General features: G+C 42.0%; 2 protein-coding genes across 3 annotated transcripts in view; one reads left to right on the forward strand and one right to left on the reverse strand.

Moving 5' to 3' along the window:
- The window catches only part of SETD4 (SET domain containing 4), a 92,872-nt gene that overhangs the window by 4,545 nt on the left and 72,413 nt on the right, over positions 1-15,914 (forward strand). The window contains exon 1 of one of the 2 annotated variants that reach the window (XM_044250957.1): positions 14,120-14,146. The exons of the other annotated variant lie outside the window; for it this stretch is intronic. The gene's annotated coding sequence lies outside the window, so the exon portion shown is untranslated. Of the gene's footprint in view, positions 1-14,119; positions 14,147-15,914 lie in introns of those variants that run through there. 2 annotated transcript variants of the gene reach the window in all.
- Positions 8,923-14,146, reverse strand: LOC122908308 (carbonyl reductase [NADPH] 1-like). Its single transcript, XM_044250963.1, is given in 4 exon segments — positions 8,923-9,453; positions 9,456-9,653; positions 12,907-13,014; positions 13,821-14,146. Coding segments are annotated over 4 exon segments (879 nt in total). The 5' UTR covers positions 14,110-14,146; the 3' UTR covers positions 8,923-9,169.

Raw genomic sequence — 15,914 nt, forward strand, 5'->3', positions numbered from 1 at the left:
CAACTCCCTTCTCCTCTCCATCTCCCCATGTCCTCCATGTTATTCCTTATGCTCCAAAAGTAAGCGAAACCATATGATAATTGACTTTCTCTGCTTGACATATTTCACTCAGCCTAATCTTCTCCAGACCCATCCATGTTGGTACAAAAGTTGGGTATTCATCCTTTCTGATGGAGGCATAATATTCCATTGTATATATGGACCACATCTTCTTTATCCATTCATCTGTTGAAGGGCACATTGGATCTTTCCAGTTTGGCAACTGTGGCCATTGCTGCTATGAACACTGGGGTACAGATTGTAGTTCTTTTCATTGCATCTGTATCTTTGGGGTGAATACCCAGTAGTGCAATTGCAGGGTCATAGGGTAGCTCTATTTTAAATTTCTTTTTTTAAATTTCTTTTAATTTTTTCAGTGTTCCAAGATTCATTGTTCATGCACCACACCCAGTGCTCCATGCAATACGTGCCCTCCATAATACCACCACCAGGCTCACCCAACCCCCTCACCCCCTCCCCTCCCAGAATGCACCTGATCTTGTCTGACCTTGGATGCTAAGCATAGTTGGGCCTTGTTAGTATTGGATGGGAGACCACTCGATCCCATCTTATTTCATTTATTCCCACCCTAACCCCCATGACCCCCTGTACTGCCTCTCAAATTCCTCATATCAGAGAGATCAAATGATAATTGTCTTTCTTCGATTGTCTTATTTCACTTAGCATGATACCCTCTAGCTCCATCCATGTTGTTGCAAATGGCAATATTTTGTTTCTATTGATGACTTCATAGTATTTCTTTGTGTATATATACCACATCTTCTTTATTCATTCATCTATTGATGGACATCTAGGTTCTTTCCGTAGTTTGGCTATTGTGGACATTGCTGCTATAAACACTTGGGAGCATGTGCCCCTTCAGATCACTACATTTGTATCATTAGGGTAAATACCCAGTAGAGCAATTGCGGGGTTGTAGGGTAACTCTATTTTAAACTTTTTGAGGAACCTCCATATTGTTTTCCAGAGTGGTTGCACCAGCTTGCATTCCCACCAACAGTGTAGGAGGGTTCCCCTTTCTCCACATCCTCGCCATCATCTGTCATTTCCTGACTTGTTAATTTTAGCCGTTCTGACTGGTGTGAGGTGATATCTCATTGTGGTTTTGATTTGTATTTCCCTGATGCTGAGTGATGTGGAACATTTTTTCATATGTCTGTTGGCCATCTGGATGTCTTCTTTGCCAAAATGTCTGTTCATGTCTTCTGCCCATTTCCTGATTGGATTATTTGTTCTTTGGGTGTTGAGTTTGCTAAGCTCTTTAATTTTTATTTTTATTTTTTTTTAAGATTTTATTTATTTATTTGACAGAGAGAGATCACAAGTAGGCAGAGAGGCAGGCAGAGAGAGATGAAGGGAAGCAGGCTCCCTGCTGAGCAGAGAGCCCGATGCGGGACTCGATCCTAGGACCCTGAGATCATGACCTGAGCCGAAGGCAGCGGCTTAACACACTGAGCCACCCAGGCGCCCCTGCTAAGCTCTTTATAGATTTTGGATACTAGCCCTTTATTTGAAATGTTGTTTGCAAATATCTTCTCCCATTCTGTCAGTTGTCTTTTGGTTTTGTTAACTGTTTCCTTTGCTGTGCAAAAGCTTTTGATCTTGATGAAATCCCAATAGTTCATTTTTGCCCTTGCCTCCCTTGCCTTTGGCGATGTTCCTAGAAGAAGTTGCTGTGGCTGAGGTCGAAGAGGTTGCTGCCTGTGTTCTCCTCAAGGATTTTGATGGATTCCTTTCTCACATTGAGGTTCTTCATCCATTTGAGCCCATTTTTGTGTGTGGTGTAAGGAAATGGTCCAGCTTCATTCTTCTGCATGTGCTGTCCAATTTTCTCAACACCATTTGTTGAAGAGGCTGTCTTTTTTCCATTGGACATTCTTTCCTGCTTTGTTGAAGATTAATAAACCATAGAATTGAGGGTCCATTTCTGGGCTCTCTATTCTGTTCCATTATCTTTGTGTCAGTTTTTGTGCCAGTACCATACTGTGTTGATGATTATAGCTTTGTAATAGAGCTTGAAGTCTGGAATTGTGATGTTGCCAACTTTGGTTTTCTTTTTCAACATTCCTCTGGCTATTTGGGGTCTTTTCTGGTTCCATATAAATTTATAAATTTGTTCCATTTCTTTGAAAAAAATTGATGGTATTTTGATAGGGATTGTGTTAAATGTGTGGACTGCTTTAGATAGCATAGACATTTTCACAATATTTTTACTTCCAATCCATGAGCATGGAACATTTTTCCATTTCTTTATATCTTCCTCAATATCTTTTATGAGTAACCCGTAGTTTTCAAAGTACAGATCTTTCTCTTTGGTTAGGTTTATTCCTAGGTGTCTTATGGGTGCAATTGTAAATGGGATCGACTCCCTAATTTCTCTGTCTTCTGTTTTGTTGTTGGTGTATAGAAATACAACTGATTTCTGTGCATTGATTTTATATCCTGACACTTTACTGAATTCCTGTATGAGTTCTAGCAGTTTTGAAGTGGAGTCTTTTGGGTTTTCCATATAAAGTATCATATCATTGGCAAAGAGTGAGAGTCTGACTTCTTCTTTGCCAATTCAGATGACTTTTATTTCTTTTTGTTGTCTGATTGCTGAGGCTAGGACTTCTAGTACTATGTTGAATAGCAGTGGTGATAGTGGACATCCCTGCCATGTTCCTGACCTTAGGGGAAAGCTCCCAATTTTTCCCCACTAAAAGTGATACTCACTGTGGGTTTTTCATAGATGGCTTGATGACACTGAGGTAAGTACCCTCTATGCCTACACTGTGAAGAGTTTTGATCAAGAAGGGATGTTGTATTTTGTCAAATGCTTTTAAGCATCTATTGAGAGTATCATATGTTCTTGTTCTTTCTTTTATTAATGTATTGTATCACATAGATTGATTTGTGGATGTTGAACCAAACTTTCAGCCCAGGAAGAAATTCCACTTGGTCATAATGAATAATCCTTTTAAGGTACTGTTGGATCTTATTGGCTAGTACTTTGGTGAGAATTTTTGCATCCATATTCATGAAGGATATTGGTCTGTAATTCTCCTTTTTAATGGGGTCTTTGTTTTGGAATCAAGGTAATGCTGGCCTCATCAAATGAGTTTGCAAGTTTTCCTTCCATTTCTATTTTTTGAAACAGTTTCAGGACAATAGGTATTAATTCTTATTTAAATGTTCAGTAGAATTCCCTGGGAAGCTGTCTGGCCCTGGGCTCTTGTTTTTTGGGAGAGTTTTGATGACTGCTTCAATCTCCCCACTGGTTATGGGTCTGTTCAGGTTTTTTATTTCTTCCTGGTTCATTTTGGTAGTTTCTATGTCTCTAGTAATGCATCCATTTCTTCCAGATTGTCACATTTGCTGGGGTATAGTTCCTCATAATATGTTCCTATAATTATTTATATTTCTTTAGTGTTGGTTGTGATCTCTCCTCTTTCATATACAATTTTAATTAATTTGGGTCCTTTCTCTTTTCTTTTTGATAAGTCTGGCCAGGGTTTTATCAATCTTATTAATTCTTTTAAAGAACCAGCTCCTAGTTTCATTGGTTTGTTTTACTGTTCTTTTGGTTTCTATTTCATTGATTTCTGCTCTGATCTTTATAATTTCTCTTCTGCTGGGTTTAGGCTTTCTTTGCTGTTCTTTCAGCAACTACTTTAGGTGTAGGGTTAGGTTGTATATATGAAATCTTTCTTATTTCTTATTTCTTATTCTCTGAGAATAAGAGTAAAGCTTGTATAGTGATATACTTCCCTTACAAGAATGCCTTTGCTGCATCCCAGATATTTTGAACAGTTATGTGTTCATTTTCATTTGTTTCCGTGAATTTTTAAAATTCTTCTTTAATTTCCTGGTTGATCCCTTCATTCTTTAGTAGGATGCTGTTTAGGCTCCAGGCATTTGAGTTCTTTCCAACTTTCCTCTCATGGTTCACTTCTAGTTTCAGAGCATTCTGGTCTGAAAATATGAAGAATGATCCCAATCTTTTGGTACTGGTTGAGACCTGATTTGTGACCCAGGATGTGATCTCTTCTGGAGAATGTTCCATGTGCACTAGAGAAGAATGAGTAATCTGTTACTTTGGGATAAAATGTTCTGAATATATCTGTGATGTCCATCTGGCCCAGTGTGTCATTTAAAGCCGTTATTTCCGTGTTGATCTTTTGCTTAGATAATCTATCCATTTCAGTAAGAGGGGGTGTTAAAGTCCCCTGCTATTATTTTATTATTGTTGATGTGTTTCTTTGATTTTGTTATTAATTGGTTTATATAATCGGCTGCTCCCATGTTAGGGGCATAGATATCTAAAAGTTTTAGATCTTCTTGTTGGAGAGACCCTTTAAGTAAGATATAGTGTCCTTTTTCATCTCTTATTATAGTCTTTGGCTTGAAATCTAATTTGTCTGATAAAGGGATTGCCACCCCAGCTTTCTTTTGATGTCCATTAGCATGATAAATTCTTTTCCATCCCCTCACTTTCAATCTGGAGGTGACTTTGGGTCTAAAATGAGTTTCTTGTAGACAGCATATTGATAGGTATTTTTAAAAAATCCATTCTGATGTCCTGTGTCTTTTGATTGGGGCATTTAGCCCATTTACATTCAGGGTAACTATTGAAAGATATGAATTTAGTGCCACTGTATTCCCTGTAAGGTGACTGTTACTGAATATTGTATCTGTTCTTTCTGATCTATGTTACTTTTAGGCTCTCTCTTTGCTTTAAGGACCCCTTTCAATATTTCCTGTAGGGGTGGTTTCATGGTTGGAAATTCTTTTCATTATTGTTTGTCCTGGAAGCTTTTTATTTCTCCTTCTATTTTTAACGACACCCTAGCTGGATATAGTATTCTTGGCTGCATATTTTTCTCATATAGTGCTCTGAATATATCATGCCACTCTTTTCTGGCCAGCCAGATCTCTGTGGATAGGTCTGCTGCCAGTCTAGTATTTCTACCATTGTGTTACAGACCTTTTGTCCCGAGCTGCTTTCAGGATTTTCTCTTTGTCTCTGAGACTTGTAAGTTTTACTATTAGATGATGGGGTAGGGACCAATTTTTATTGGTTTTGGGGGGTTCTCTGTGCCTTCTGGATTTTGATGCATGTTTCCTTCCTCAGATTAGGGAAGTTCTCCACTATAATTTGCTCCAGTATACCTTCTGCCCCTCTCTTTCTTTCTTCTTCTGGATCCCAATTATTCTAAGATTGTTTCATCTTATGGTATCACTTTTCTCTCAAATTCTCCCCACGTGGTCCAGTAGTTGTTTATCTCTCTTTTCTCAGCTTCTTTATTCTCCATAATTTGGTCTTCTATTTCACTAATTCTCTCTTCTGCCTCATGTATCCTAGCAGTAAGAGCCTTCATATTTGATGGCATCTCATTAATAGCTTTTTAAATTTTAGCTTGGTTAGATTTTAGTTCTTTTATTTCTCCTGAAAGGGATTCTCTAGTATGTCCTATGCTTTCTTCAAGCCCAGCTAGTATCTTTATAATTGTCATTCTGAATTCTAGTCCTGCCATCTTACTAATGTCCATATTGATTAGGTCCCTAGCAGTTGGTATTTCCTCTTGTTCTTTTTATTTTTTTTTTGAGGTGAGTTTATCTGTTTAGTCATTTCATCCAGATAAGAATATATGATTGAGAGAACAAAATTCTAAAAGGATTACAATGACCCCAGAAAAATATGCGCTAACCAAATCAGAAGAGACCTGAAACTGGAGGAGATGAGAAAGGAGAGAGAAAATATATGATCAGGCTGGTGAACATAACAGAGCCAAACACTTGATTTGGGGTATATTTTGGACTGTTGGAAGAAGCTTCCTCCCAAAATTTTGAAGGAAGAAATAAGGGTAAATCTGATGAAGGAATGTTATATGATTGTAAAGATGAAATTAAAAGCAATTTTAAAAAAGGAATTGATAAGATAAGAAGTTGGTTAAGAAAAGAAAGAAAAAATTAAAAGAAAAAAGGAGAGAATGTGGTCAGGTGGAAGAGTAGAGCAAAGCCATAGACTAGATTTAGGATATATTTTGGTTTGTTAGAAGAAACTTATCCCACAATTTTAAAGAAGGAAAAACTTATATGTATACAAAAAATAAGGGTAATTACAATGAAGGGATAGAATATGAGTATAAAAATGAAAAGTAAAAAATATTTTTGAAAAGGTATTGATAAGATGTTGGTTAAAATAGGAAAGAGGAAAATTTTAGAAAAAATAGAAAAAGAAAAAAATAAAGAATATTTAAAAAATTAATTTTGAAAGACTAAAATATCATGGGAAGAAAACCATGAATTCTATGTGCTGTATTCCCCTAGTGCTGGAGTTTTGCATTCTCATTGATTGGTAAACCTGGTCTTGACTGGATGGTCTTGCTGATCTTCTGGGGGAGGGGCCTATTGCAGTGATTCTCAACTGTCTTTGTTTGAGGTGGAACTGCACCTCCCTTGCCAGGGGCCAGGCTAAATCATCTGCTTGAGTTTGCTCCCGGGAGCTTTTGTTCCCTGAAAACTTCCCCTACAGCTTTGGAGGATGAGAATGAAAATGGTGGCCTCCCAATCTCTGTCCTGGAGGAGCTGAAAGCTTGGGCCCCCCTCCTCACCGAGCCCTCAGAGAAAAGCAGTCAATCACTTCTGTCTTTCTGGTGTCTGGCTGCACTCCGGGCTCACCTGGCCTATGACTGAGAATTTCTATCTCTGGTGCATGGCCCCATTTGGAGTCTCTAAACCCAAAAGATTCCTGCAGCATGCTCCTGTGCCGCTCCTCCCAGTAGAGGAAGAAGGGGGGTCTCCCCAGATCTGCCACTTGTGGGATACCTGCTTGAACAGCAGTGGTCTGATTATGCCTTGGATCACAGTTAAGGTAACCCTGAGCTGAGAGCCCACTCCTTGGTGCTATCTCTACAGCTGGCTTCCCTGCTCCAATACCTGCCACACTCTGCCACACTCAAGCACCCCCAGTCTTTCTGTGACCCTGAGGGTCCTGGGACCACACTGTCCCAGCAAGTGTTCCACCCTCCTCTTAGCCACTGGAGCAATGTCCCTCATTAGAGCAGACTTCTAAAGTTTTGATTTTGTGCTCCGCTACTCTATCACTTGCTAGGAGCTGTCTGATGAAGGCACCCTTCTCCCCTGCAGTCTATCTTCCCCTATATCACCTCAGATTCACGTCTCCACACATCCTAACTTCTAGAAAGTGGTTGCTTTTCTGTTCATAGAAAGGTGGCTCTTCTTTTCTTTGATTCTCTGTTGAGTTTATAGGTGTTCAGAATGGTTTGATAACTAGCTGAATTCCTGGCACCAGATGAAATTTAAGTCTCCTCCTCCTCTGCCATCTTGCTCCTCCCCACTATTTTATGTTATTTTTTAAAAGATTATTTATTTATTTATTTATTTGACAGAGAGAGAGAGGAAGATCACAAGTATGTAGAGACTACAAATAGGCAGAGAGAGAGGGGGAAGCAGGCTCCCTGCTGAGCAGAGCCCAATGTGGTGATCAATCCCAGGACCCTGAGATCATGATCTGAGCTGAAGACAGAGGCTTAACCCATTGAGCCACCCAGGTGCTCCTATTTTATGTTATTTTTAAAAAAAGATTTTATTTTTAAGTAATCTCTGCACCCAACTTGGGCTCAAAGTTACAACCCTGAGATGAAGAGTCCCAAGATAAACCATTTGAGCCAGTTGGGTGCCCCAAAGGAATCCTCACTTTCAAAATAAAAAAAACTAACCCCTGCTTGCATGGGCCCTCAGTTTTCAATTCCATCACCTTGTAAAAGCCCTTGTAAAGAGTGAAAAATAATCATGAGAGGAGAGGAGTCTGTAGCACATGAATGCTTCTGTGAGGAGAGGGAGGTGGTGAGCATTCAGTGAGCCCACGGGAGCCCACGGGGAGCCAGGCTTGGTGCAGGGCAGTAAGAACTTCTCTTCAGAGCCATGGATGTGTCAGACCCCACTACAGGGACTCTTTTGGTGGACACTTAACACAGCCATTGTTTTCAGCCTGTCCATCTGTATCAGTTCACTTACTCCTCACAGCAGTGCTGTGAGGTGTCCCCCATTGTACACTTGAGGAGATTGACATACAGCAACATGTGGCATTTTGCTCAAGGTCACCCAGTAAGGTGGCAGAGACAGGACCTTTTAGTTTCCAGATGTTTGTGTCCATAGCTTTCCAAGAGAACAGTGGAAAGAACAGTATTTTGGACACTCATGGATTCAGCAAAGTAGCTTCAACAATGATGAATATTTTCTTCTCTTTATGTGTTCACCTTCTGTTGATATTTTGCTGATCCAAGTTAATGTTACAAACTTGGTGACCCTTTATCCCTACTTCAAGAACACATTCACCTTGAGGAGATTTGATAATCATTCTTTAATATCCCTTGGTACCAATCCACATTCATCCCCCTTGTCTCAGCTTGTCTTATGGATATATCTTGGGAACCCAGTTCCATTTCACACCTTGCAATTTCTTTTCCCTCAGTGAATTTGATTTTTAAGGATATATTAAGGATGCTTAAGGATATCAATGAGAAGGATAGACAGAGGATATCTATTCTTCCTGGGGTTGCCATGTCATAGTAGAGGCTGATAAAGTATGCTGGCCAGGGAAATCTAGCTCCATTCATATGTTGATATATCATCTGTGTTGACTTTCAAGCTTCAACAGCAGATTTGAGTAGGTCTTCAGAGACGATTGGCCTGCAAAGGCAAAAATACTTACTATCTGGCTCTTTCACTAATGTTTACCAAGCTCTGAGTTAAACTGTCCTTTCTTGACCCACCTCAGGGTCTGTTCCTTGAACTTAGTGTACTAAATTGTGATTTTTGGGATGGTTGCCATGTAAACACTCTGCAGACATGACATTTACTTAGAATTGTTTATTTGTGAGGTGAACGTGATAACCACTATAGAATTGTTTATTTGTGATGTCCATTAATTATTGTCATCAATTCTACTTTTTTCCCTCTCATAGCACAGAAGAAATCACAAGAAACTTCACAGAATTAGTAGCCAATTCAATGTGAATACTTGGTAGGGATAGTGATTCTTTTTTTGTTTCTGTTTTTTTGATAAGGATATTTTTGACAGTGTAACAGTTGTTTTGGTCAGTCATGGTGGGATTTGAGATGGGAGCCATGAAGGTAACTGATAGAGGGGTCCCCATTGTTCAACTTTCTTCTCTATAACAAATGCCCCATGAGGACCCTCAGCATCTGAGGGCAGAAGGGCCAAGTAGACAGGGGTCTCTGCTCCTTCTTCTGGGCTTTTAGTAGCTTTAGGTCCTGCCATGTCTGTTATCACCCACCCAGGGCAGCAGGCGTTCAGGAGGCTCTTGTCTCCTTTCCTCTGCTCACTCAGTTTCCTGGCATGGATTCTGGAGAGGACCGTGACACAATTTTTGTCACTCCATAGGCACTATTAGGCCAGCCCTTCTTCCTGTGCACGCCTTTCTTTGTGTCTTCCATGAACTTGTTCATGAGCCCCACCAGTTCCTCCTCTGTGATGGTCTCAATTATAAACTTCTGCTGCAGGTCTGGGTTGCACTTTTTAAGGGCTATGAGGCTTATTATCCTAGACACATTCACCACTCTGTCTAAAACAGAACACAAAGAGTCACAAAGAATGGCATGTATGAGGGTGATGAAATCCAAAATTGTTAGTATTTTGTCCACTTGGGAGACAATTATCAGTTTGCTATCACTATTAATGATGACTGCCTCTGTAACTGAAGGACATGATTCAGTTTTGAGCTTTGTTTTACCCATAATGTCTCCGACGATGTCAGAGAAATGATCTAATGGGACTGAGCAGTGCCCAGATGTTCCATAGAGAAAAGAATGTGCTTTATAGAGGAACATCCTAAGCAGAGTGGTAGGAGGCACTCTGTAGTCATGAGTAGAAAGCAACTTTTCCTCATTGGTCCTCTTTGGGACCATCTGACGATCTTATGGTTACTTGGGCAGTGCTCTATGAATCAGTGTCTACTGAACAACAAAGAGCTGATCACTTAACTGAGGGCGCCTTGAAGGTGTACAGACTGCATTAGGCTTGGTATGCTCTGGGTAGGTAAAAATGAGTCACCGCAGTGGGCTGAACAGCATACAGGTTTTCTCCCTGGGGTTTTTATTGGCTCAGAAGGAGTAACTAATGTCCTGGCAATATGGTCATAGAATGGAGCCATGGAAAACAAATCTGTTAAATGAATACTATCAAAGAAATGATGTTGGTGCTACAACATGCATGAACCCTGACAGCGATATTCAAAATTAAAAAGCCAGTCACAAAAGACCACTCATTATGTGATTCTCCGTCCAGAAAAGGAAATGTAGGGAGAGAGTATAGATTGATGGTTGCTTGGGGTAGAGGGAATGAGGGAACAGAGGGCTGATAGCTAAGGGCCCAGGATCTCCCTGGGCTGATGACAGTGTGCTAATCTTGAAGCAATGATGGTTCCACAACCCGGCCCCTTACTAAAATCCACTGAGCTGGATACCTGTAATGGGTGAAGTGTAGGATATGTGAACTGTATCTCAACAAAGCTGTTAAAAGTGTAAAGCATTGACATAGCTCTCACTTTTTTTGAAAATATACTCTTTTTTTGGCACCTGGGTGGCTCAGTTAAAGCCTCTGCCTTCAGCTCAGGTCATGATCCCAGGGTCCGGGGATTGAGCCCCGTGTTGGGCTCTCTGTTGAGCAGGGAGCCTGCTTCCTCCTCTCTCTCTCTGCCTGGCTCTCTGCCTACTTGTAATCTGTCTGTCAAATAAATAAATAAAATCTTTAAAAAAAGAAAGTATACTCTTTTTAAAAAAATATAGTTAGTATTTATAGAAATGAACTTATATTGACATGTATGAGTAATTGTTTACAGTCTTTATATTTAAATGGATATATATTTTTAATATCTTTTAAAAAATAAATCTAGTATAACTTAAAGGGAATACAAGGACAACAGTTTATCACTTTAGAGAATGTATCCTTTAAATTCAAGATTAATGAATTTAGGGGAAAGGGAAGAAAAATCCATGGAATGTGAGATGGGATATATATGGCCTAGATATTGATTGTCTGGTTACGATCAATGGTGGGCACCTTGTTGTTGTATTTTCTTTTTTTGTGGATCAATTATTTTAGTAAAACTTTCTTTTTTGAAGAAAGAATTTAAAAAGAAGAAAAATCAACATCTGCTATCCTGCATAGTCCTTAGGCTCACAATTCTCTTTCATTTTGTCCTTCCATGCCAAAAAACAGAGCAAACACAGGGCTATGAAGTGTGTTCTGCACTGACAGAGAGCTGGTAAAGTCATTCAAGATTGTCCTTCATGTCTTAGGTTGTGAAGTATGAGAGAGAAGGGACAGTGTTTATTTGCTTTCAGTTATCCTAGCTACGATTTCTCCCAGATAGTGTCCCCAAAGAGGGTAAATTCCTGGTAACATGGCTGCAGAGGCTGGCATCCTCCCAAATAATGGAAGAACTCCCCTATTTCAAAAAGCAAGAAAACCCTATGTTCACACTGAGTATGTAGCTTGCATTTCCTTGTCCATGAAGTCCAGTTTCCCCGAGGCAAGAAGAGTTGTTTGATTAGAGCCTGCCTTAGCAAATGCAGAAGAGCACTCCCTTCTCATTCTGGTCCTAGGCCAACACACAGCAAGCACCAACACTGCTCGGTAGGTGAGAAGAATTTCTCAGCCAGAAGTCATTTTTGCCAGGATGTGTGGTGGCCCACAGAACTCCATCCCACTCAAGTGTTGTGGTGAGTAAAGGAGTCAGGTGACATCTGAGAGCTGCCCTTTGAGATGCCAGTGAAGCCAGTGAATGCTAGACGAAGCAGTAGAACTTTCCAGAACAGAAGAGGATTTGGGGGCAGAAGCGAGAGTCAACTGTACCTGCATGTTTTTAATTCAAGCCAGAATATTAATCTTCCTGAAAGTGTCAGCTTCCCTCTTAATGAGTATAGTAAAAGGGCTGTGCCTCCCCCTATCACGTTCTCATGGGGTTAAGTATTATAGTAGTTGACAACCAAGGAATTATGGCAGTTTGTTTTGAACCAGGGGAAGGGGAGTTGATGGGCCTGGAGTTTGGCAGGTCTGATGACAGAGATGCCTACAAGTGATGCTCAGGCTTGGGCTTTGCTTCTGAAGGTCTTTTGGGGGTAAGTGAGCCCTCAGAGAGTACAGAGAATGCTCAGAGAGGAAAAGACTGAAGAAGCAGGGTGTCTTAGGAAGGTTGAAATAATCCAGAAATGACAGCTGAGTGTGTGATGGGGTTTGTGACCAGGTTGTGTGTGGGAAATGATAAGTGTTTTGGAAATGTAGATGTTTAGATGGCGGTGCAGGATGGGTGCTGGAAGGGTGGGATTTGGGGAGGGGCAGGGGGCATCCTGAGGAGAAGGAGAGGCAGGAAGGGGACTATGTGTGTCTGGAACTCTGGGATTGTTTTAGGTAGGTGACACATATTAGCGGGACCTGAGAAGTTCAGAGAGTGTGGAGTCCACTAGTCTGGATAAAATCCCTAGGAGAGACGGAGAGGGAGAAGAAAGTGTTCAGAAAGGAATCCTCGGGGATCTTCTCCTGTGAGTGGCACCGAGGGAGTAAAAGGTCTCTCTGAGGAGTTTTGAACAACGACTGGAAGGATAAGACAGAGCCAGCTGTGAAGGACCAATGAGACCGAGGACACTGCTGACTTTAAGAGTCCTGAGGCAGAGGTACACTGTCCAGGTTGAGACTTGGTAATCAGGTTCAGGGTGTGGCTGAGCAGGGAGAGGAGCCAGCATCTGTAGATGAGGCCAGAGAGGCAGGGGCCAGATCACTCCCGAAACACCATAGCTTGGGGCCCTCATCAGGCTCACCTTGGGGTTTCATTAGAGGCAGGAGTTCTGTGCACACATCTTGGGTACCAAAGAAGTTTGTTTTCATGGTCGCTTCTGCTTGAATATGAAAGGGTGTGGGATCACCAGCTGTTAGGGGAAGAGGAGAACAGATTAATAAATAATAGCCATCTGAGAACATTCCATGAGTGACAGTAACATTTGTTTTTTGTACATGCAATCTGGTGAATTCTCACTGATGTCTGCGTTACTGAACTCTATTTTCCCAGTGTGTCGTATCTGCTGTGTTAATGCTGTGTAGCTTGGTTAAGTTGGCATCATTCCAGGAGGCCAAGGGAAGTGTGCCCAGTGGGATTTCTGTGTATCTCTTTTCCCAATTTGTTATTTATTAAATTTAAGTTAAACATTAACTGAGGGGGCACATGGGTCATTCAGATGGTTAAGCGTCTGCCTTTGGTTCAGGTCATGATTTCCAGGTCCTGGGCTGGAGCCCCGTGTCTGAATCCCAGCTCAGCAGGGAGTCTTGCTTCTCTCTTTCCCTCTGCCCCTTCCCCTGCTTGTAGTCTCTCTCTTTCTATCTCAAATGAATAAATAAAAAAATCTTTAAACAAACAAACTAAAAACCCAACAGAACAACCAAAGAAAAACATTAACTGAATGGCTGTGATCCAAACCAAATGAAACATACAAAAATCTCTGTCAGGTCCCTGAGATTGATTCATGGCTAAACCAAGGTGCTTTGGTTGGAAAGACTTGCAACCCGCGGAGGCTTCTGCTCTCCCTCTGCCTCCAGTGTGACCTCCTTCTGTGGGGAGACCCTTCTAGATCTTATTGGAGCTGTGGCCCCCCACAGGATTGGTTCAGGCACCAGCCCCAACCCATCCTTGGTGGTCCCCTAAGGGAGGTTGGTGCCCTAAGTGTTCCTGTGTCCTTACGCTTGAATATGATGCCCGCGTTGTTGACCAGCACGTCCAGGCCCCCGTACTCCTTGCGCACGAAGTCGCGCAGGGCGCGGATGCTCTGCAGGTCGTCGATGTCCAGCAGGTGGAAGCGGGGATTCAAGCCCTCGGCCTGGAGCTGCTGCACGGCCGCGCGGCCCCGCGCCTCGTCCCGCGCCGTGAGCACCACGTCCCCCGAAAACTGCCGGCACAGGTCACGCACGATGGTGAAGCCGAGGCCCTTGTTGGACCCGGTCACCAGCGCCACTCGCTGGGATGATGACATGGCTGTGAGGAGAGCAAGCAGTACCCTCTGTGGTGAGGTAATGTGCTGTGGGGTACACGGAGGGCTGGTGGTGCAGAGGTCTAGCGCAGTCAGAGATGCCAGTAAACATGTGTTCTAGTCTTCAGCATTGTGGCTTTTAATGCCCAAGGCTCCGCCTCAGTCCCTCCATAGAAGGAGGGGCCAAATGTCCTAGAAGATTTCCTAATAACACTATCCCAGGCCTGTCCCTCCGGTAGCTGCACCCTGAGCCCCACCTAGACTCCACCCTATTAGGATCCCTCCTCTGAGGCAAAAGGTGGTTCAGGTTACAATGAAATGCTCACCAAAAGCAAAGGTGGTTGGTGATGGGTTCTAGGGGGCTAGAGATTCATGGTAGTTGACCCAAAATCATTTTGGGAAAACCTCAAAAGGAATAAAAGGAGTAGATAGTCTTGGGAATGTGTCCTTCTTCTGCAGAATGGAAATGGTTGGGTTCTTCCAAGGGGTGGTGAAATTTCTGGCATAGGGAAAGTGCTTCTGAGGCTACAGGTCCCCTTCTGTTCCTAGGAGAGATTCAAGAAGGAGAAATAGAGAATTTGGTCCTGTGGTGAGACTTGGCTGTGGGCAAGGCTCTCCCTCTGCATGATTCCAAAGGTCTCTGAGTGTAAGGGGATGTTTATGAAGCCACTATGGGCTAAGGTATTGATCAGAATGTTTTGATTTAATGGTCACACATCTCATTTGCCTCAACTGCCCACTTTTTGAGTTCAGTTTAAGGTCCCAGTTAAAAAGTATTTTATATTATTAGGTGTTGCTTTAAAATATCAAGGAGGGGCACCTGGGTGGCTCAGTCATTAAGCATCTGCCTCCAGCTCAGGTCATGAGCCAAGGGTCCTGGGATGGAGCCCCGTATCAGGCTCCCTGGCTCCCTGTTCAGCGGGAAGAGTGCTTCTCCCTTTCCTACTCCCCTGCTTGTGTTCCTTCTCTCACTGTCTCTCTCTCTGTCAAATAAAAAAATAGTATATCAAGGGAAAAAGACCTATGACACCTCAGAGTACTTTTGAAAATTTATGGTGAAGATACACAGTGTTGTCCTAGACATTAATATTCCTCATGTATCAATTCTGAAATGCAAAGAAAAAATTAAATGCATAATAAACAGGGAGGAGGTTTTCATCCCTCTTGAAGTGAAAAACTTCTTTTTATTAACATAAAATGTATTCTGTGCCCCAGGGGAACAGGTCTGTGAATCATCAGTCTTACACATTTCACAGCACTCACCATAGCACATACCCTTCCCAATGTCTGTGACCCAGCCACACCATCCCTACCCCCCCAACTCCCAGCAAACCTCAGTTTGTTTCATGAGATCAAGAGTCTCTTATGGTTTTTCTCCCTCCCGATTCCATCTTTTTTAAAAATTTAATTTAATTTTTAAAAAATTTAATTTAATTTTTTCAGTGTTCCAAGATTCATTGTTTATGCACCACACCCAGTGCTCCACACAATACATGCCCTCCACAATACCCACCACCAGGCTCACCCAACCTCCCACTCCCCTCCCCACCAAAACCCTCAGCTAGTTCCTCAGAGTCCATAGTCTTCTCATGGTTCGTCTCCCCCTCCAATTTCCTCCAACTCCCTTCTCCTCTCCATCTCCCCATGTCCTCCATGTTATTCCTTATGCTCCAAAAGTAAGCGAAACCATATGATAATTGACTTTCTCTGCTTGACATATTTCACTCAGCCTAATCTTCTCCAGACCCATCCATGTTGGTACAAAAGTTGGGTATTCATCCTTTCTGATGGAGGCATAATATTCCATT

This window comes from Neovison vison, chromosome 6, assembly GCF_020171115.1.
Source record: "Neovison vison isolate M4711 chromosome 6, ASM_NN_V1, whole genome shotgun sequence".
In the NCBI taxonomy this organism is placed as follows: domain Eukaryota; kingdom Metazoa; phylum Chordata; class Mammalia; order Carnivora; family Mustelidae; genus Neogale; species Neogale vison.